General features: G+C 55.2%; 1 protein-coding gene across 2 annotated transcripts in view; it reads left to right on the forward strand.

Annotated features, from left to right (window-relative positions):
• The window catches only part of IPO13 (importin 13), a 31,837-nt gene that overhangs the window by 6,737 nt on the left and 3,901 nt on the right, over positions 1 to 21,199 (forward strand). For both annotated transcript variants that reach the window (XM_042030515.1, XM_042030514.1), the window contains exons 2-15: positions 3,108 to 3,844; positions 9,325 to 9,465; positions 9,634 to 9,775; positions 10,746 to 10,912; positions 11,266 to 11,386; positions 11,695 to 11,842; positions 11,993 to 12,174; positions 13,063 to 13,089; positions 13,773 to 13,907; positions 14,140 to 14,283; positions 14,681 to 14,761; positions 15,352 to 15,489; positions 15,564 to 15,660; positions 17,509 to 17,561. In XM_042030515.1, coding sequence (XP_041886449.1) covers positions 3,108 to 3,844; positions 9,325 to 9,465; positions 9,634 to 9,775; positions 10,746 to 10,912; positions 11,266 to 11,386; positions 11,695 to 11,842; positions 11,993 to 12,174; positions 13,063 to 13,089; positions 13,773 to 13,907; positions 14,140 to 14,283; positions 14,681 to 14,761; positions 15,352 to 15,489; positions 15,564 to 15,660; positions 17,509 to 17,561 — 2,313 coding nt within the window. The remainder of the gene's footprint in view (positions 1 to 3,107; positions 3,845 to 9,324; positions 9,466 to 9,633; positions 9,776 to 10,745; positions 10,913 to 11,265; positions 11,387 to 11,694; positions 11,843 to 11,992; positions 12,175 to 13,062; positions 13,090 to 13,772; positions 13,908 to 14,139; positions 14,284 to 14,680; positions 14,762 to 15,351; positions 15,490 to 15,563; positions 15,661 to 17,508; positions 17,562 to 21,199) is intronic.

A 21,199-nucleotide genomic window follows, 5' to 3' on the forward strand; every position in this document is an offset into this window, starting at 1 on the left:
GCACTGGGTGTGTGTGTGCTGGAGGTGTGTGCACTGGGTGTGTGTGCGCTGGGTGTGTGTGCGCTGGATGTGTGTGCGCTGGATGTGTGTGCTGGAGGTGTGTGCACTGGGTGTGTGTGCACTGGGTGTGTGTGCTGGATGTGTGTGCGCTGGAGGTGTGTGCACTGGAGGTGTGTGCCCTGGGTGTGTGTCTGCTGGAGGTGTGTGTGCGCTGGATGTGTGTGCGCTGGATGTGTGTGCGCTGGAGGTGTGTGTGCTGGATGTGTGTGTGCTGGAGGTGTGTGTGCACTGGGTGTGTGTGCACTGGGTGTGTGTGCACTGAGTGTGTGTGCGCTGGAGGTGTGTGCGCTGGAGGTGTGTGCGCTGGAGGTGTGTGTGCTGGAGGTGTGTGCGCTGGAGGTGTGTGCGCTGGGTGTGTGTGCGCTGGAGGTGTGTGTGCTGGAGGTGTGTGCGCTGGGTGTGTGTGTGCAGGGTTGGTACCTGCTTGCACCTCAGCCTCATGCTGGGCTCTTCCTGGTTGCTCACTCCTCTCCATTCAGTCAGATGATCATATGGAAGCACCAGAGGCTGCTGGCTTGAAGCAGACCCTGTTGGCAGCATCAGGCCTTAGCCAGCAGCACTGACAGCCCCAGCCAGGTGGAGGATGAGCCCTCAGCTGCTTCCCGGCAGGCAGACTGTGTTTGCCAACCCCTGCTCTGCTGCCCTGCCATGGTCCCATGGACCTGCAGTGCTGTGCAAGGCTTGCCCTGCACATACATTGCTCCTGGGGCTCGCTGTGGTGTGCCCAGAGTGAGCACAGTGCCATGCTTTGCCTGGCAGTCTCCCTGCTGTGAGACTGGCATGCAGCAGCTCTGTGGCCAGCACAGGTGAGCAGTTGGGGAGCTTGTGGGTCAGAAACCCAACACTGTGGACCAGGTCCATCCTGAATACATGATCAGGTCTGTGTTTTGCATAGTTTGTGCTGGTTTAGAGCTTAGGGCTCCTGTGTACACATTGTGCCTTGAAATATGTGATGCATAGGGATTTTTTTCTCCCCACAATTTTCCAAGCGGTAGCACTCTTCAAAATAGAAGAAATAAATTCATTAGAAAGTGCATGGAGGTGTAAAAATAGAGGTTGAGAAGAGGTGGGGAAGGATCCTGGGCTAGGGAACAGGCAGAGGGCACTGCTCTTTTCACCTTATGACTGCCCAGCAAGCAGTGAAGGGAAGGAGTGGGTTGTCACCGTTCTGGGAATCTCAAGTGAGGTTTATTTGGGAAGAAAAATAAGCAGCAAGCTCTGATGGGAGCAAGTAAGAGACTGAGCCGGTAATGGCTGGGAGCTCCAGCTTCAGCCCTGCTGCAGGATGACTCAGTCCTTAGCACAAGAGCAGGGGTAGGAGCCAGGTTCCTACCCCCAGGAGTGGCTGAGCTTTTAGCACATCTGCAGCTGCTGCTCTACAGTGAATTGTTGCTTTGCTTGGAGGGAATGACAGTGCTTGCCTCTGCCCCAGCAGCTGAGTGATGCTTCCTGCATCCAAGTCCAAGATAACTGGAAACAGAGCAAAGGTTTGGCTAGCTACTGAGAGCTTGTGGTCTCCCCTTGGCTTGCTCTGTTGGGACATATTTCTCTCTCCCGTGCCCTGCTTATCTAGGGTTAACCTTTTCTGTGTCAGGATACGTGTTTTAGTGGGTCAGACACTGTCCCTCTGCAGCCCATGTTGGCCAAGTCTGTCTCCTACGACGTACTTCATAACCTCTTTCTTACAAAGAGGTTGTCCTCATTTTCCCCTGTCACAGTCTTGAACAGTGGCGATTCAAGTTATGGCCCAAGCAATGCCGACTCTGTAAAGTTCCTGCCATATTGTCCTGCTCTGTGGTCTCCCACTGGGAAGCTGCAGGAGGCACAAGCTCTTGCTTGGGAAGCTTGTTCCCATGCCCCAAGCTGCCAGCTCTGTATGCTTAAAAATAGGGTTTAAATCCTCTCCTGGGGTACAAGAACCACAAGAATTCCATAGAGCTTTTTTTTTGGGGGGGGAGGCTATTTGAGACCTGGAGCCAGGGTGGGGACACAGAAGAATCCTCTGCACCTGCTGCAATCATCGTCTGATTTGCTGGTAGGGTGCGACGGGTGCCTGATTGCCTGAGAGGTGCCATGGATTTTCCTTGCTCCTGGCGTGTGCAGTCAGCAATTTGAAATGAAATGTGCTGTGCCAGGCAGAAATCCTCACTGCTAGAAGATGGATTTCAGGCAAGGAGTAGTTATTCTTCCCCTCCTTGTGTGAGGACATCACTGGTTGCTGGCTGTACCCACTCAGGATAAGTAGCTAATTAAGGTTGGGCTTCATATCTGGATAATATTCCCCTGCAAATAAAGCCTTGTAGCCTGTGTGAAGCTGTTCATGTGGATCTGAGCTATGCAAAGCAGTAACTAGATCTCACAAAGCTGCAGAAGCAGGTAAGTGATGTTTCCCTTCTCCATATGGAGAGCTGGACTGAGCAGCCCTGGACTGGCAGAGGCAGGGTTGGATGCCAGCTCTCTTGGCTCAGCTGTAACTGGGTGGGTTTGGGAATATTTTGAAGAGGCTTCATGGAGAGATTAATCCCTGAACTTAGTGACTGTGGGCTTTCAGGACTCTGCATAACCTGACAGACAAGGATCCGCAGTGGCTCCTGCATTCCATGGGCTCATAGATGCAAGCTGTGGATCACAACACCTTTCAGAGAGCGGGTGTGGGTGGAAGGCAGGAGTGCTGGTCAGCCATGTCCCTTACAGTCCTCATGTGGAAGAAGGGTCCTGTGCCCACCCCAGTGATGGCACATCAGCAGGGGAGCAGGCAGATCCAGCACAAGTGAAGGTGAAGATGGGAAATGACTAAGGAAAAGACATTTCTAGAGTGAAGCATGAGAGAGGGGAAGGATGCTTTGCAGGTCCTCTCCTGCTGCCAGATCACTCTTGCTTCACTGAGAATAGGAAAAGGGAGGCCACCTAACACAGGCTGCCCTGGGGAGGGGGGCTGGCTGTCCAGGGCTCCATCCTAGTGAGCCTTCCTGGTAAGCCTTTCCAAGGCAGGACAGGCCACAGTGGTGCTCCTCAGCTGCTCTAGGGTGCTTCCCTCTCTTTTCCAGGCTCTCCATCAGCTGTATTATGACCCAAACATCGAGAACAAGAACTTGGCTCAGAAATGGCTGATGCAGGCACAGGTGTCCCCCCAGGCATGGCACTTCAGCTGGCTGCTTCTCCACATGGACAAGGTGCCTGAGATCCAGTACTTTGGTGCCAGCGCTCTCCACATTAAAATCTCCCGTTACTGGAACGACATCCCGGCTGACCAGTATGAGAGCCTCAAGTCGCAGCTCTTCACCCACATCACGCGCTTTGCCAGCGGCTCCAAGATCGTGCTGACCCGGCTGTGCGTGGCGTTGGCCTCCCTGGCGCTCAGCATGATGCCAGAGGCCTGGCCCTGCGCTGTGGCCGACATGGTGCGCGTGTTCCAGGCCGAGGACTCCAACGTGGACGGGCGGGCGCGGTGCCTGGCGCTGCTGGAGCTGCTGACGGTGCTGCCTGAGGAGTTTCAGACCAGCCGCCTTCCACAGTACCGCAAGGGCCAGGTACGCAGCGTCCTGGCGCAGGAGTGCGGCTCCGTCTTCCCTTTGCTGGAGCAGCTGCTGCAGCAGCAGGACTCCCCGGGTTTCATCAAGCAGAAGGTGCTGAAGTGCTTCTCCAGCTGGGTTCAGCTGGAGATCCCGCTGATGGACTGCGAGAACCTCATCCAGGCAGCTTTCACCTCTCTGCAGGACCCAGAGCTCTTTGACACAGCAGTGGAGGCTGTGGTCAATGCCATTTCCCAGCCCGATGCGCAGAGGTAAGGGCAGCGTCTCCTGTGTGCTGCAGGCTGGTGCTCCTGGACATCAGTGGGGAAACAGGGTGGGAAGGAGAAATCTCAGGCTTTTTTCTAGCTATTGTTGGCTCCAAAGGTAATGATGACAGGGTTTGGAAGTTGGAGAGAATCAAAAGCAGTTGGAGGCTGTTAGTTTCTCATGGTTGGTCCTGGAAGGTTCTGTGCTGTGGTTGACTTGTAGGGACCATGTAGTCTTGGGCAGCTGCAGCCCATGTCCACCCTGGCCTCTCAAGCAGAGGAGGATGCGTGCTTCTGGCTCCTCATGTCAGATCCTGCAGCAGCCAACCAGAGAGCAGCTGCCTGACTCCTGCCAGCAGTTCAGAGTCCTTCCTCTGCCTTGTGCTGCTGGTCCAGCCAAGGAGCTGATTCAATGCAGAGATAATAAAACCAGGTCTGTCATTTCTTTCCCTCCTCCTGGCTCCAACAGCTTGTGCCAGCCAAGGACTCATCCTTTGTCTGTGGCTATGGCTGCCCCTGGAGCAGTTGAGCTGGGAGCTGGGGCAGGTCCTGCTGGGGCTGTGCTGTGAGGCTCCAAGCTTGTCTGCTTGGCTGCATTGCCTGAGCTGCTGTCAGCTCTCGGGACCAATGCCTGCAGAAGGGACAGGACATCTCCGTTCCCGTGGCCACATCCCTCCTGGCTGCTTAGCAACCTTCCTCCAAAGAGGAAGGCTTCCTTGAAGGTTGGGCTGAGCTGCTGCCACTGTGAATCCCTGTGCATCGCTGCACATCGCGCAGGCTCCAGCCCTCTGCAGCGGTGGGAATGATGCTGCCACTGCAGTTGTGAGCCCTAGTCCTCCCCTTGGTTAAGGGCAGGGGCAGCCTGCATGTTCCCCAGCCCTAGGGCAGCCTGGGGGGTATCCTTTTCAATGATGAGGAGTTTCATCTGAGGACTGCAAATCCTGGTGCACAAAGGGACCCATCAGGATTTTAATGTGTTGCTGGATAGGCAGAGGGGTTGCCTCATTTGCTAGTGTTTATAAAAGTGATCACAAGCTGTTTTTTCTTGTGCCTGGCAAGGGCTGTGGACCAGCCCAAACCCTTGTCGCAGGTCTGGGGCAGAAAGTGAGAAGGTGTGAGAAGGTACCCTGCAGTTCTGAAATGTTGGACTGTCTTCCTGCTTTTCATTTCCCTTAAGTCTCAGAAGTCCCTTGGCCATGATTCCATACCTGTGTGCAGGAGCCTGGCCCTGCAGTGCTGGTCTTTGATTGCATTAAAAAGCTGAGTTTTCTGTTGAGCTTTCAAAGTGAATTGTGGTGAGAAGTGTGGCTGACAGTGGGGTTTCCTCTCTGCTTCTGTGCTGACCCTGCCATGCAGTTTTTGGCCTCATTCAGACCTACCGTGCTGGCTGCTCCCTTACAGAATCTTCAGTGCTTGCTCTCCATCCTTCTTCCTAGAGACATCATCAGCCATGCAGAGCCCCCTCCTGTCTGTAGGCGTTCGGGGAGAGGCCAGGACAGGGCAGGCAGCTGGCCTGAAAGGCTACCCAGTGTGTGAGCCTGGTGCAGCTCCTGCCCCGGGGTGTGGGGACAGCGGTGGCATTGTCTCAGGGGTGTCCTGCCAGGCAGCGTGTGGTGTCGGCTGCTTCCCAGCCCTGGTGGGCGCTCTTCTCCCCTTTGTTTCTTGTGTCCAGTATCCTGTGTTCTTCCTCCTGCCTTCCCTAGTGCCAGCTGTCCCACCCCTATGGCTTTGTCACTCAGCCAAAGTGGATCTAGCTCTTCCCAGAGCCCCCAGGGAGTCTCCTGACCTTTCTGTCTCTTATCTTGATAGTCTGGGAGATCCCTGCTGCTTTTCAACTGCTCTCTTCCTCCATGGTCTCTCCTTTGTTTCTGCAGGGCCCTTGGCTGCAGGCTCAGAGTATTCTTGGCGATGGGCTGCTGCCATGGTCCTCTCCAGAGTTTATTAGGGCATTGCTCCATGAGAGGGTTGATTTTGGGGCTCAGCACTTTGCCATGGGTTCCCTGAGTACTTTGGACCCTGTGTCTTTCCCCCCTCGCTCCCTCCCGGCTGTCTTCACTGATGTTGCTGCAGAGGTGATCATGCAGGTGTGCTTCTGCCACCAGCAGAAAGCTCAGTGGCTCTTGAACTTGGCTTCTGACTTTGAGGGTTAGATAGCTTGTGGGTCATCTTCCCAGGGGAGCACCACCTTGCAAGGCAGCTCTCCTGCTGCAGCACCTGTGTCCAGGTGGAGAAGGGCAGATGTGACCTCCTGGATAAGGACCACGTGGCCCTGGTGCTGCCTCACTCTTGGGTAAGTCACTTGTGCTGGCAGCTCCCATTTCCCTGCTTACAAGGAGCAGCGGGTGGTTTCCTGCCTGCCTCTGAGGTGTTACTAGAGATGATGCTCCAGAGATGTGTAGGTGCAAAGTGTTTGATCTCTATACCTGCCAGGTGGGTGGGAGCCCTGTGCACCCAGAGAAGAGGGTATGCCGGGCGTTGCTGGAGTCTTGATGCTGCTCCTCTGTTAGGACATGGCATTCCTGAGAAGAAACCTTGGAGGCTGGACTAGGAGGTGGCACTGGAGCATCCCTGAGCACACCTCTGCTCTTGAAGGTGGTGGGAAGCTCCTGAGTTGTAGAAGGGGAGGAATGGAGATACTGTCTCATCTCATTTGCAGAGGAGAGGCTTGGGCTGTATTTGCCATCTCATTTGAGGATTATCCCCTCAGCTAAGTGGGTCAGAGAGCTTGGCAGCACGTGCTGCAGGGGGAGAGCTGGCGTGTGGAATTGGCCATGCTCCTGTAGTGCAGTGATAGTGTCGGAGTGGGGTAGGGCCCTCCATGTGGTGTATGCTCTTGGTGGGACTTATGGAGTGTGGATTTTGGGCAATGAGTCTCCTCTCTGAAAGCAGCTGGGTGTTGCTGCAGTGGTGGAGCTGGCAGGATTGCAGGTGTCCCTTTGGGATTGCCTGGTGTACAGCCCATCTCTTTCTGGTCTTGGCACCTGGTGCTGAATTTTTGAAGAGGAATTTCACTTGAAGAGTTTTCCAAGAGCTTCATTAGAAACAGGTTTTTTAATAGGATTGGGTTATTATCTCATCAAGTTGTGGTTCAGGTTTTGGATCAGGAGGGATGAGATTGTCCCATATGCCCGTCTCTCCCCTCTACAGGTTGTCCTCCACGCTGGTGCAGTTTGGGGAGGGTTGTGGGAAGAGCAGAAGGAGGTGCTGGTCCCACAGAGGGAGCTGCAAATGCTGCAGTTCACTGGGCTTTGAGAAGGGACCAGACAAACTCATGAAAGCAAAATTTGCTGAGCTCTTAAATACCAGGATAGCAAATCTTACTCAGGAAGGCTAAGACAAATCACTGCAGGGAACTACAGGGGCAAGAGTCACCATGTGCCTGCCATGTTCATATACTCTTTCACAAACATTCACAGTTTTTGGCTGCTGGAAACAAGCTGGGCATCCAGGGACTCACCTGAGCCAGGATGCTTTTGTCTTCTGCCTGACAGTAGTGTGGAGGGTGGGAAGTGATGGCTGGCACCAAGGCCAGCAAGTGCAGTGTCTGCCTCCTGGGGCAAGCTCTGCACCTGGTCAGGGATGTGGCATCACCTCGTCCCTTGGGCTGAAAGCAGCACTGACCAGGTGGAGTGACCTGGAGCTCCATGCTTCTGGATATGGAAGAGGGCAGTTCAGCTCTGGCTGACTTGACCATGTGTCTTGGGTGACTGGTTAAAACAACTCATCCAGAGCAAGCATTTCCCTCCTGGCTGGGGACCCTTGCATCCACAGAGCAAGATGCTGCTCAGGAGACACAGTTCACCCAACATTTTCTAGAAGTCTTCAGTAACATGGGATTGCAGCATGGAAGCAAATCTAGGTGGTTATCTCTGTTGGCTGTGCAGGGATTCCAGAGGATCAGTTCAGGTCCTGGCACCTGCACTGTGAGGATTTCAAGGTAACCAGCAGAAGCAGGATCCTTGTCAGAAAAAGTCAGAAAAGTCATAAAGCTGTAAAAACGTCCCTAGGGTAATGTGAGCCCAGTGCTGTGGAGGAAGGATGGCTTTGCCTTACACTGGAGCAGTGCAAGGTTCCCTGTGCCTTTTTGTCTGGGCACTGCCCTGGCTCCCTTGGGCCTCCCTCCATGCAGCATTGGTTCCCAGGGAGAAAAGCTGTTACATTTCCAAATTCTCCGTCATCACATTTCCCCCATGCTGCCACATGCATCACTCATAGAGGCTTGAAAATGGTTTATGCAAAAGTAAACCCTTTGCTTTGTGATTTTCTCTGGGGGAGAGGGAAAGGGGAGGGTGACCCCCAGCAGCACAGAGGGAATGTTGGGATGACCACTGGGATTGTAGACACCTTGTTTCCTCTGTCTTCTCTTGCTGACCCACAGAGAAAGCTGCCACCACCAGCACAACTCTGTCCCTGCCCTGGTGGCACCAATGGCTTTGTTCTGTCCTAAGTATTCCATAGCAAAAGCTGCCCTGCCACTCCGGGGTGGATGTGTGGCTGTCCTGGTGTCAGCACTCACATCTCTTCACCAGGATAGGCACAGGAGAGCTGGCATCATGTGTGCCTCCCACTCCAGGCATCCTCAGCCCCGCACCTGCGTGTAGGGGGCGGGCAGAGAGCGCAGGCTGCGGCTGCAGATAACACGCCTGGGCGGGCAGGGAAATGGCAGGGAAAAGGCAGGCTGCTCATCAGCCTCCAGCATGGCCTCTCTCCGGGGGCCCTGGGCTGCCTTTCACCTTGGCTGCCTCTTCCTTGTTTCCTTGGTTACCATCCCTTACAGGCATCTGAGGGGAGGCTGATGTGCAGGATGGGATGTGGGAGAGCTGTGCTGCACTGGGCTGCGGCAGCCTGGGAAGGTGGGGGCCAAGGGATGTGCCGGGGGCCACCGTTCTCCCTGGGTGGGAGTCCCCAGTGGTGGCTGCCCAGTTCATCCCAGACACGGCACACAATCTGGATGCGCCCAACCTGGAGAGTCACGTGGTTTCCCGCTGGCAGCTTGGACTGCCTCTGTGCAGCTCTGAGGGCTCGAGCATGGTGGGAAGAGCTCACAGGTCTGCCCTCGCTGCTGTTCTGCTCCACATCGATGCTGCTGTGCGCAGGCACAGCTCACTCAGAGCTGGTTGGGGCAGTGGCAGGTTGGGGGTGCTGGCAGCCCTGCTGGCAAGTGTGGGTGGGCAGAGGCAGGGGCCCACACTGCGGTGCAGTGGGGGATTTGCACAGAGCTGGTGGTCACTGGCTCAGCACTTCTCTTCACTTGCAGAGGCTCTGCTGCAGCAGTGCTTGGGGCTGCAGCTCTTGTCCTAATGCCACAGGCTGCAAGGAGAGTTCATGTAAGCAGTGAGGGCTCCTGCATACATCCCATTGCACAAAGCGGCCTTCAAGTAGGCAAAGCTGGGCAGGAGCCCTGGGGTAGCATCAGGAGGGATGGACAGCGTGGCAGCCCATGCCAGGGAGGTGATGCCTGGCACTGATTCAGGCTGTGCTTGCAGGTATGTGAACACCCTCCTCAAGCTCATCCCGCCCGTGCTGGGGCTCCAAGAGCAGCTGCGCCAGGCGGTCCAGAGTGGGGACATGGAGACGTCGCATGGAATCTGCCGCATCGCTGTGGCCTTGGGGGAGAACCATTCCCGGTGAGTGCTGGGGATGGTCCCCAGGAGAGGGAGTGAGCTTGGAGCAGCCTGCTGTTCTGCACATGCTGCTTTGTCCAGGGCCTATCCTTCACCCAGTGACATGTGTCAGGGCAGAGGAGTTGGGCTCACAGCAGAGGTGCCACTCTGACTGTGCCCTCTGCTTCCCAGGGCCCTCCTGGACCAGGTGGAGCATTGGCAGAGTTTCCTGGCCCTGGTCAACATGATCATGTTCTGCACTGGCATCCCTGGACATTACCCCGTCAACGAAACCACCAGCTCTTTGACGCTCACCTTCTGGTACACGCTGCAGGTCAGTGGCCATTGTGGACAGCCTGCCTGGGCTCTGCCCTCCAGGCACGGCCAGAGACACCAGTGCATGGGGACTGGGGTCTGGCCTGGATTTAATATGTCCCAGGGATTTCTGATGTCCCCACTCCTTGCCCTGCACTTGCAGCTGGGGCAGGGCACATACCTAGGAAACGCTGGCCCTGTGGCTTTTTCTGCCACCAGTCTTCCTTAGAAGTGTGAGCCATCCTTTAAGGGCCTCATTAACAAAACTAATTAAAACTTTGTGTTAATTTTTTTCTTCCCAGCAGCAGACCTGGTTGTTTAGCTCCTTGCTGCATGCCTGCAGCAGGCAGGAACAAGGACATGGCTCTAGTGGCTGCCCAGTGTGGGGTCCTGCTCCCAGGGTCAGTGTTCCCTGGATCTGCAGAGCAGGCCTGCCACGCTGTGCTCTATTTTTAGCTCCAGTTCATCCCTCAGCTCCAATCCCCTGCAATGCAATGTGGCGTGGCCGAGCATGGGCAGGGCAGGGCGTGCAGTCAGTGCCGTGCCGGCAGCTCCTCTGCTGAGTGAGGCCAGACTGAGGCTCCCACCACCTCTTGCTGCTTCTCCAGATGGGTCTGAGATTACAGGCACAGGCAGGAGAGTGCTGTGCTCAGGCAGCTCTCTCACAGCAGTCTGAGGCACGCATGCTCCTGGTGCAGGTGTGCTCCTGAGGATAGGACATGGCAGGACACTGCCACCCTCTATAACGATGCTGTCCGAGGATCAGCCAAGCTTCTGGGGCTTCCGGCATCTTGCCTCCGGATAATGCTGCCACTGCAGAAGGGCACAGCATCAGGTGGATCTCAGGGAGCTGGAAATGCAGCCTCCAAGGTGTGACAGGTCCCACCAGCCCTGGGAGATGTGCCTGAGTCCCCTATGCAGGAGGCATATTAGCTCCGTTTTCCTTTCCCTGCAACACCTGATGTATTTATTCCTCCTCCTGCCTCCAGGACGATATCCTCTCCTTTGAACCAGACAAGCAGGCAGTGTACCAGCAGGTCTACAGGCCTGTCTACTTCCAGCTGGTGGACGTGCTGCTGCACAAAGCCCAGTTCCCCTCCGACGAGGAGTATGGCTTTTGGTCTTCGGATGAGAAGGAGCAGTTTCGGATATACAGGTACAAGTGGGAGGTTTGGATTTGCTTGTCAGGCAGGTGAGGATGCAGGGGCAGCATTCTGCCACCCTGGAGACTGAGTGCTGTAAGATGAGCCAAGGAGGGACACAGAGGAGATTCCTTCCATCAAGAGTTGTTTTGCCTATGGTGGTACTGTGAAAATGAGCTGGTGTTTTGGCACAGCACCAGTTACCCTGCCCAAGAGGCCATGGAATCGCTCTGTTGGTTGGGGCAGTGTGCCTGTATGGGCAGTGCCTGTGCCTTACTTGGCAGCAGGAGGGAAAGTGATGTGTCCACACGTGGAGCTCTCTGCGTGGGATGGGGACAGCATTTGGAGACAGCCATGTTCTCTGCAGGGTGGACATCTCTGACACGCTGATGTACGTGTATGAGATGCTGGGCGCTGAGCTCCTGAGCAGCCTCTATGACAAACTGGGACGTCTCCTGACCAACACGGAGCAGCCGTCCACATGGCAGGTGAGCAAGGGGACCTGGGTGCCAGGCTGATGGCTACCAGCCCTCGGGGACCTGTCCTTGCCATGGGGCATCGAAAGCAAAGGGACATGACAGAGGTGAGGAGCATAAGCAGCTTGCCAGCACGCATACAGGCTCTCTGGGGTCTACTGTGGAGAAGAATAGGTCTTCTGCATCCCTGTCCTTAGTGCTGCCCAGGGATCAGCCTCTTCAGCTACTGCAAGGGTGCTGAGCTGGTGCCTGGAGCTGAGGCCGGGTTGCACATCAGGGCTCAGTACATGGCTCTGACAGTGCCTCTCCCACCCCGGCAGCACACGGAGGCCTTGCTGTATGGCTTCCAGTCCATTGCTGAGACCATCGACGTAAACTACTCCGATGTGGTGCCGGGACTGATCGGCCTCATTCCCCGGATCAGCATCAGCAACGTGCAGCTTGCCGACACCGTCATGTTCACTATCGGTGAGCGGGCTGGGCTGGGGAGGGAAAGCCCCCCTGAGAGCACACCTGCCCAGCAATACCAGTGCTGAAAAGCCAAGCTGGGCATCGCAGAATGCAGAGAGCAAGAGCCTGTGGTGCAGTCCTGCAGTCTGATCCCGTCTGTGTATGCAGGGTCCCTGTCCGAGTGGCTGGCTGATCACCCTGTCATGATTAACAACGTGTTGCCACTGGTGCTCCAAGCCTTGGGCAACCCCGAGCTCTCCATCTCCAGTGTCTCCACCCTGAAAAAGATCTGCCGGGAGTGCAAGTACGACCTGCCGCCTTATGCTGCCAACATTGTCGCTGTGTCACAGGTAGGAGCTGGATGCAGGTGGGCATGTGATGGTGACCTGGGATGTGCTCTGTGCACACCCTTTCCTTTGCAAGGATCAGAGCAGGGGGACACAAAGAAGCAGCTCAGGGCATCTTGCTTGGTGCAGGAGATTTCTTGTCTGTTTTATTTGCAGGCCAATAAACCCATGTGGCAGGCCCTGTGTCCTGCTGTGAATGCAGAAATGGCAGGCAGTGACAGACACGACTACCAATGGGTCTGCTGGGGTTGCACTTGGCTGTGTGTCCTTTCCCTGGGGTTTTGTTTGCCTGTTGGGAGCAGCATCTTGCCAGCTGTGCACATGCCAGGCTGCTAGTGCCATGGCTGGGCATCTTGGGAGCCAGGCGCCCTGGTGTTCAAGCCTCTCCTTGGAGACTGAGCTGATCCCTGCAGCACTGGGGCAGCTTGTCCCATGCTTCTTCTTGGCTCTCAAGATTTGGGGCAAATGGGGCTCAGAGTCCCGAGGTACTAGGAGAAGGGCTGGACTTGGGCAAGCTGCCAGGATGTGCATGGGAGCAGAGATGTGAAGGGCTCTTAAAAGCATCTCTGCTTTTAGAGTCTGGGGAACACTGTCACTGGAATAAGGAAACCCTGTCTGAGGTTGACTCCTTGAGCCATCCCGCTGCAGAGCCCATCCAAGCCAGGAGCTCCACTTGCTGGGTGGCTGAGTGGGCTGGCCTGGGGAGAAGAATTTTAGTCCTTGCCTGTGGCAGGTTGTGGGGAGCACACGATGTTTATCTGTGCCCACACTGGTGTTAGTTGTCTTGACCTGTGTCAGTCCTACCTCCTGTTGTCAGCCCTGCCTCCTGGAATGGAAGGGCCTTTCTGCAGCACTCACCCTCCTTTTTTTCTCTCCCTTTCCCTTTGACAGGAGGTGTTGATGAAGCAGATTCACAAGGTAAGAGAGGCTGACTCACACTTCTGCTGGTTCTCCTTGCCCCCCATGCCCTCTTAGTCATGCTCAGCTGAGGACACAAGGCTGTCCCCAGAGGAGAGCTGAGCACTGCATCCACAGTGTGCAGGACCAGGAGAACCTGCTGGCTGCCTCTCACTGCGCTGCTGGGCTTCACTTCACCCACATAGGAGGGGGTTGTGCTGGGAGGGTACGTCCCCTAGAGAGGGAGGAGGAGGAGGCTTAACTCTAGCAGTTCTCAGACTCTCCAAACCCAAGGATACCGAGATGACAGGCATGTTTTCAAGAGGAAAAAGAAGGGAGATAAGTGTAGGAACTGAGCCCCAGCCTTGCCTTGTAACTAGGACGGGGTGGCTGAGACAGGCTGTGCAAAGAATGGTGTGTCAAGGTAGGGTGAGTGATGCCAGCATGGAGATCTCTGGACACCAACTGGTCTTTCCTTGGCAGGTGCTGGGAAGAGGCCAGGTGTGCTGAAGCCAGAGCTCCTGTTCCCTGGGAACAGAAGCTGTTAGGGAGCTGTTCCCCTCTCCTGCAGTGAGATGCACCTAGAGGGACCCAGATAGAGCAGCTCAGGAGCTGCAGCACACCCGGCTGGGACCCTGGCAGCTGTCAGAGCATGGGCTGTGGGCTAGGCAGTGACCTGCACTGTTGTGTCTTCTCTGCCCCAGACAAGCCAGTGCATGTGGCTGATGCAGGCTCTTGGTTTCCTGCTTTCTGCACTGCAAGTGGAAGAGATCCTGAAGAACCTGCACTCCCTGATCACCCCCTACATCCAGCAGCTGGAAAAGCTGGCTGACGAAACGGTGAGTGCCTGTGTGCTGCCTCCATCCAGAAGTGGTTTCTCCAGCTGGCTGTAGCCCTGGGGCTGCTGTGCTGAAGCAGCACTCTTAAGCATGGGCTCAAGGGAAAGTGCAGTGCAGGGAGCCCCTCTCTGGCACTTTGCCGCTGCAGTTCTGGTTCCTCAGCATCCCAAAGACATGACTATGATTGAGTAGTGCAGTCTGTGTCATACTTTGGCTTTCTTTTCCCTGGCAGCCCAATCCCTCCAACAGGCTGGCCATCATCCACATCCTGGGCCTGCTTTCCAACCTCTTCACCACCTTAGACATCAGCCACCATGATGACGACCATGAAAGCACCGAGGTCAAAAAACTGCCAGTGCAGCAAGGACCCAACCCAGTGAGTAGGGTGATAGCTCCGTGTTCTCTGCCACAGCCTGGCCAAAGCCTCACTACTCACTGCAGGAGAGGGGGGTTAATGGAGAATGCAGCATGTACCAGCAAGAGGGTAGTGCTAGTGTATTCCAGCTAAAATTGCTCCTTCAGCTCATCCCACCACTCTTGAGGTGGACAGAGGTGACTTGCCTCTTTGATGCCTCTTGGCTAGGTGCTGCTCTGGAGGATGGCCTGGGTGCTGCCTGCCAACTGTGAGCTGTGCCAGGCTGCTTCAGAAAAAAGTTGTCCAGCTTTGGAGAGGGGAGGTAGTGCCTGAAGGTTTGAGTCCAGGCCATGCTTAGTCTTGAATCTCCCCAGTGCCATGGGGGCCATTTCTCTTCAGTGTCTCTTGTTCCTTACAGGTGGTGGTGGTTCTGCAGCAAGTCTTCCAGCTCATACAGAAGGTTCTCAGCAAGTGGCTGAATGACGCCCAGGTGGTGGAGGTAACCAGGCTTCACCTGTATACTGCCTGCAGCTCTGCCTGTCCTTGCTGACCTGAGCTGGGGACAGCAAAGGACAGACTCTGGGTGATGGCCTGTGAGAGGGATGTCTTCCCGGGTTATCTGGACCAGTGCTGCTTGCTGTCACCAGCAGCATCAAGTCATTCTTGTCTGTCTTGTGCCTCCATCAGCTCTGCTTCTCTCCAGTAACTGAGGTCCTGCCGTGAGCAGGGAGATGGGATCTACCCAACCTGTGTTCCCTAAGAGAACAGCTCTCACGTTCTGACCTGGACCTGTATCATCTGGTGTTTGTCCAGTTTGCTCAGTTCAGTAATGCCCATGTGCACTGTCCCACCAGCCATTTCTCCCTGGCCCTTGGGGAGCCTTCCTGCTGTGGTGGGAAGGGTGTTTCCTGGTCACTGGGAGCATCCTGTGCTGCAGGGCACGCCACCAGTACCAGAGCAGGTCTGAGCCCTCTGCCTGGCTGGTCCCTGTCCCCACTGCCAGCTCTTTCCTCCCCTGGGACCCAACCATTAAGCCCTGGGAGAGGTCTCCTGATGCCCATTGCTCATGCAGTCCCTCTTTTCCCACAGTCTGTCTGTGCCATATTTGAGAAGTCTGTGAAGACCCTCCTGGATGATTTTGCCCCCATGGTGCCTCAGCTGTGTGAGATGCTGGGGCAGATGTACAGCACCATACCCCAGGTCTCTGCCATTGAACTCACCCGGCAGGTATGGAACTGTGCTTGGGAGGCTGGGGGTGTGCAGGGCCAGCTGAAGCTTCAATCTTTCTCTCTCTTTGGCAGCTGGTTCACATCTTTGCCCACGAGCCTGCCCACTTCCCTCCCATCAAGGCCCTCTTCTTGCTCGTTACCTCAGTCACACTGACCCTGTTCCAGCAAGGTACGTAGGATTAGCCCGTCTTCGCGCTGGGGCTGTTTTCAGGCTTTTGCATGCATGGAGTCTGGAGGCGTCTTACCAGGAATGGCTGTTTTCACTCCTAGCTAAGCTAATTGGGGCCATCTCTGTTTCTTGGATTCATCCCAACCCCTGGAAGGTGGGTACCTTCCCTGCGGGCAACAGAAGCAGGAAACCCCTGGGTGCTCTGGGCCTCTGTCCTGTTACAACAGCCCAGGCTGGGTATTGTGTGCTGCAGTGGTCAAGCTGGAACTGCAGTCCAGCTTGGCAGGGAGGCTATGCCCACAGGGAGATCCCAGGGCTTCTCCAGGGGCCAGCACTGCTTGTAGTGGCCTGAAATCAAGCCCCCGTATGAGCAGGAGAATGTGTGTGTGAACAGCTGGGAAATCACTTCTTCAGAGTCACTGGTAGCCACTGAGTCCCTGCTGTGATGCTGAGGATGCTGGAGTTCTCCTGCAGGGCAGGGGCCCCTCTTTGGCTAACTGCCCACCCTACAAAAAGCAAATGGAGTTAGAACAGGCTCCTGTGCACCATGGCTCCCCTCAGCATCTTGGTGACTTGCCCTGTGACAGGGACAAATGTACATTGGAGCTGCTGGCTCTCGTCCTTCAGCATTACCACAGGCGGCCCCCAAAGGGTCTTATCCTTTGCTCACAGCTGGGTGCCAGGTAGGGTGATGCTGTCCCCCAGTCAAGGCTCAGAGCTCTCTAGAGAGGTGGGGGGAGACATGAGGAGCCCTGCTTCATCATCACACCACGGTCCGAGCAAATCCCACTGTGCTGAGGTGTCACTGGGGTCAGTGACAAGCGAGCCAGGCTTCCTTGGATATCAGGTTCCCACTTGTGCCAGTGGCGTGTGGATGTGTCTATGCTGGAACCCTTTTGCCTCGGTGCTGGGGACGTGGCGATGCCTCCGAGCAGCAGCAGGGACGTCTGCAGGAGGAAAGGGGAGGGGACAGAGCCCGAGCTGTGCCAACACTTGGATGCAAGCTTTGCTCAGGCAAGCACCTCTTCAGCTCGGTGTGTACCCAGGACTGTCCCCTTGGGTGGGGGGCCAGCTCTGAGCAGAGTGAGCCCCTTCTGCTGAGCCCACGTGTGGCAGGAGAAGGGGGGGGATGCCTGAGCCTACAAGGGCCAAGATGCGAGTGTGCACAGTCAGATGCCAAGGTAGGGTGAGTGGTGCTGGCACAGAGACCTCTGGGCACTGAGCTGCTCTCTCCCATGAGGATGCTGGAGACCTCCAGGAGGATCCTGGACTCACCATCCTGGAGAGCATCTGGGAATGGGGTGGGAGGGTGTCTGTGCCAGGGTCTCCTGAGCAGCTGATGCTGGTGACAAGCATGTGCACGCCTGAGCCCAGCCAGGCCTGTCAAGCATTTGCTGAGGTGTTGTCGTTCACTTGCAGTTACCTTCCAGGACCAAACAGTGCTCTGAAGACACCCGCTCAGTCCCCACAGTGCAAAAGCTATAATTCTCCTTGTGGAGATGGTGCCCAGCTAGCCCCTGCTCCTCCTTGTCTTCCTCCCCAAGGACATGAAGATCTCCTCCTTGGCTCTGCAGCACTCAGGTGCTAGCTGGAGACCCTGGGGCTTTAGACCCTTTCCTTTGCAGTTTCTTTCTGTTCTTGGGTTCTCCAAGTTTCATGATTTTTTGTATGTTTTGTTTCTTTAACTTGCTTCAAGCTGCTCATGTTGCCCATCCCCTTCCCCACACACCCCTCTTCCCTTACACTCCTGTTTTCACTTGTAAATTCTTTCTGTATCACATAACTATATGATGTTGAGTTGCTGTTTGTATGATTTTTCTCTTAAGTTACATCTTTATTATATTTTAGGGCCCAGGGATCATCCTGATATTGTTGATTCATTTATGCAACTCCTGGCACAGGTGTGTTTTAGTTTCTTATTCATTCACTTTCTGTTCTCTCTCTCTTTTTAATTCAATTTAAACCTATTTTTAGCTTTCTGTTGACAACGTTTTTTTTTCCTTTTAGTTGAATATCGAGTTTCTCCATCTGTTTCCGTGGAAGTTGAAAACAAAACATTCTCCTTTAGTTCTGGGTTCACACCATCCCCAGGGCAGTGCCCTCCTCTGTAGGGCAGCTCCAGCTCCCACCCCCTCACTGTGCTGAAGCTGGCATGGGGCGCTTGGTGCTGCTGCTGCTTCAGTCACCCTTGGGTGACAGACAAATTAGAGCATTGAGTGGATGTTTTCCAACCCATTTACCTGCCCTCTGATGGGTCCTCTGGAGCGGGGAAAGGCTGAGCTGGCTGCCTTGCCCAGGGGCCAGTGGGAGGAAGCCCCTGCCTTCAGGAGCAGGCAGCTGCCAGGGTTTGGCTCTGAGCAATGTGCTTGTGATGGCATCTGGATCTGGCAAGTGCCACATTGCCTCCTGCCCCAGCAGCCTCTCCGGGTGGTGGCAGTTCCTGTGCAGGAGCTGCTGGCTCGGCGGCGCACGGGGACAGTTTGCGTTGATGTGGCACAAGGGCTGCGGGCTGGCACATGGGCTGGCACTTGTGTCACTGCTGGCAGTGGGCAGGCAGGGCCAGTGCTATGCTGTGTGTGTATATACACCTGCCCAGTGTGCTCCTCAGCCCCCTGTGGCCCTTAAGGGAGAAGCCCCAATGTCCTTGATGTACTCAGTGTCCCTGTCAGAGACGTGTTCCCTGCCCACCTACCCACAGGGTGGGTCTGTGGTGAGGAGGGGCCCGGCAGAGTTGCTTTCTGCGCTGTTTCTGTAGTGGTGAGACCTCTAATCACACATGCTGGACCAGTGGCTGTGCAGGAACACTCACCCAGGTTCCTCCCAGAGCTGTGGCAGTCCTACCCTTGCTGACAGCCCCAGAAGAGTGCCTGGCACACCCAGGTGCTAACCTGTCAGACCCCTCTGATCCTCCCATGGGTCTTGAGGGTTGGAATGGGCAAGGGGGCTGCACCTTACCTCCCCCAGGCAGGGTCTTCTCCTCACAGTTCTCACCATGATGCCCAGATCCTGCTGAGACCCATTGCATGTCAAAGCCATATTGCAGCCTTTTCTTCCCTACTTTTCATCTTGAAAGATGTAACATAATCAAGGCAATCAGACTTCTGCTCTGCTTTTGGTTTTGGAAGCTGTGACCTTTTAAGAAGGGTTTTGAACATGATGGTAAGGTGGTAAATGGGATCTGTGCGTGAGGTTCTTGGTGGTGTCCTCATTGCTAGCAGGACCTCAGTTTGGACACTGTGCCTAGTTTGCGGCACAACATTTCTTTAGATTTATATCAAGAGACCACAGAGAAAAGCATCTGGGAAGATGGCCACCTTGTACGCATGGTGGGGAGGAAAAGCTGATGGGAGCCTGAGGAGCTGCATGAGTCTTGGAATGTGTAAAAGGTAATGTGCCAGTTGTAGGCAAAAAACCCTTTTCCGTTCTCCTTGAGTGGGACAATCAGTAATGGGAGGAAATCATGGTAAAGGATCCAGGTCTGGCAGTAGCAAGCCTTCCTAAGAGGGCAGGGAAGCACTGGAAGATCACATGGGGAGCTGTTGTTGCGTGGAGTTCTTGAAAGGACTCAACAAGCCCACTGCTCTTGGAGGGTAGGTAGAGGTGATCCTGCTGGGTGTAAGGCATTAGGCGACTCTGAAAGACTCTCCCAAGGTTACTTGTTGTTTCTTTGGAAAATACTGAATTTCTCTCTGGCTTGGGGTCCTCCTCTGTGTCTGGACACAGAATATTTGTGCTTTCTTGGAGAGAAAAGTGCAACCACGCTGCACTTCGGTGGGGCATACTGTGAGACCAAACACCGCCCACCCAGGGTGCTGGGAATCTGCTACACCCTATCCTTGTGGGCAGGGTCTGCAGGCAATGCTGGGGCAATGTGCTGGCAGCTGGCCCCATCTCCTGTGTGTGGATCTCCAGACATCCTTCAGAGGCACTCCTGCAGGAGCTCAGAGACACCTACCTACCTCTGTGGCTTCTCCATCTTGGATCACTGTGGGACATCTGACATCATGATGCCAACCTGACACCGCACACTCAAGACCTGCTGTTTTCCTGGCCTTTTTATTCCTGAAACACCATGGAGAGCAAAGGATCCCATCCCTGTCCTCCCTCTTCACACACAGAACTCAGGGTTTCCTCTTCCTTGGCCTGACCTTTCTCACAGACTGATGATCTAGTGAGGTGCTTTAAAACCCATCAAGACTTGACCTTGGCTTCCCCAATTGATTCCTTGCTCTCAGGACTTTGAGAGCTGTCTGATGGCAGAGATAGGTCCAGCCTGTCCTCCTCCAGAGGACCATACTCTGCAGTGATGCTGTTGAGGATTTGTAGATAGGAGGATTAAACTCAGAGGGAACGGCAGATCTCTTCAGAGAGCTGTGTTTTCACCCAGCCTGCTCTGCCTGCAGACCCTTGGCAAAGTAATGCATCTTACAGAGCAGCAGTGAATTTGGATCCAAGAGTATGTCAAGGTGGAGACTTCCCCACTTCCCTGACCACCTGTTTTTGTGGTTGATTACCTTGGTGGACTGTCCTGCCTTCTGATAACTCAGGAGAAGCTCATTATACCTGCATACCAGCTCTCTGTTGCCAGCACACAGGGAACCATCTCTCTGTGTCAAAGGATTCCTGCTGACTTTATCTTTCTTTGAGCTTGGTTGCAGCTCATGGAACTGCCCAGTTGTTGCAGCTGATCCTTTCGCCATAGTGTTAATTGGCTATCAACTCTTGATGACGGCTGGCTGATCATGGGAGCCTGCTGGCTTAAACCAAATGACAAAATACTACTCAAAGCAAAGGATAAAATAACCAGTCTGCCATAGGGCTGCACAGAGCAGTGCCAGCATCCTTTTGTTCTCTGCTGCTCCCTCCTTCCTGAGCTGCATGCTGGGATCCGTGCAGAGCATCACTGCTGCAATGCCCAAGGTGAGCATCCCACCTGGAGGGTGTGGGGCTCAGTTCCACCCATGCAGCTGGAGCAGGACCACATGGGCACGGTGGCTGGGGCTTGCACCCAGGTCTGCATTGGCAAAATCAGGCAGGTTCTGAAGTTTGGGAACCAGTGGGTATCATGTATGCTCCCGGTTGCAGGTAGGATTTTGGGGATTTCCAGCCTGCCTTACCTCATCCACACCCTACCCCAGCAGGGCTTCTCACTTGCACAGACCTTGGGAGTGCTTTGGTGACTTCCACTGACAGATCCTTGGGGCAGTCTGGGTGAGCAGGGCCTCACCGGGCAGAAGATGCAGGATTGACTTTCTGTGATGGTAGAGACAGTGCCTGGCCAAGCACAGCCAGCTTCATCCCCCACCTCCCTCCCTTCTTTGGCTGGTCCAGGCTGCATGCAGCAGTCCTTGAGCTCTCCACCACACCTGCTCCAGCGAGACTCAGAGAACCCCATGGAGGACATGGGTTCAGCATGCCCTTGCTGAGGCTCACTGCTCCTGCCTAGCCAGCGTATGTGTCCTTTCCAAAGCAAGAGGCTCTGCTCTCCCAGCTGTGGGGTCTGGGAAGAGGAGGGGGTACTGGACACAACGGCTGTGTG

Source organism: Corvus kubaryi, unplaced genomic scaffold, assembly GCF_017639235.1.
Source record: "Corvus kubaryi isolate FWS band 111438036 unplaced genomic scaffold, C.kubaryi_AGA036_p1.0 37334, whole genome shotgun sequence".
NCBI lineage: Eukaryota > Metazoa > Chordata > Aves > Passeriformes > Corvidae > Corvus > Corvus kubaryi.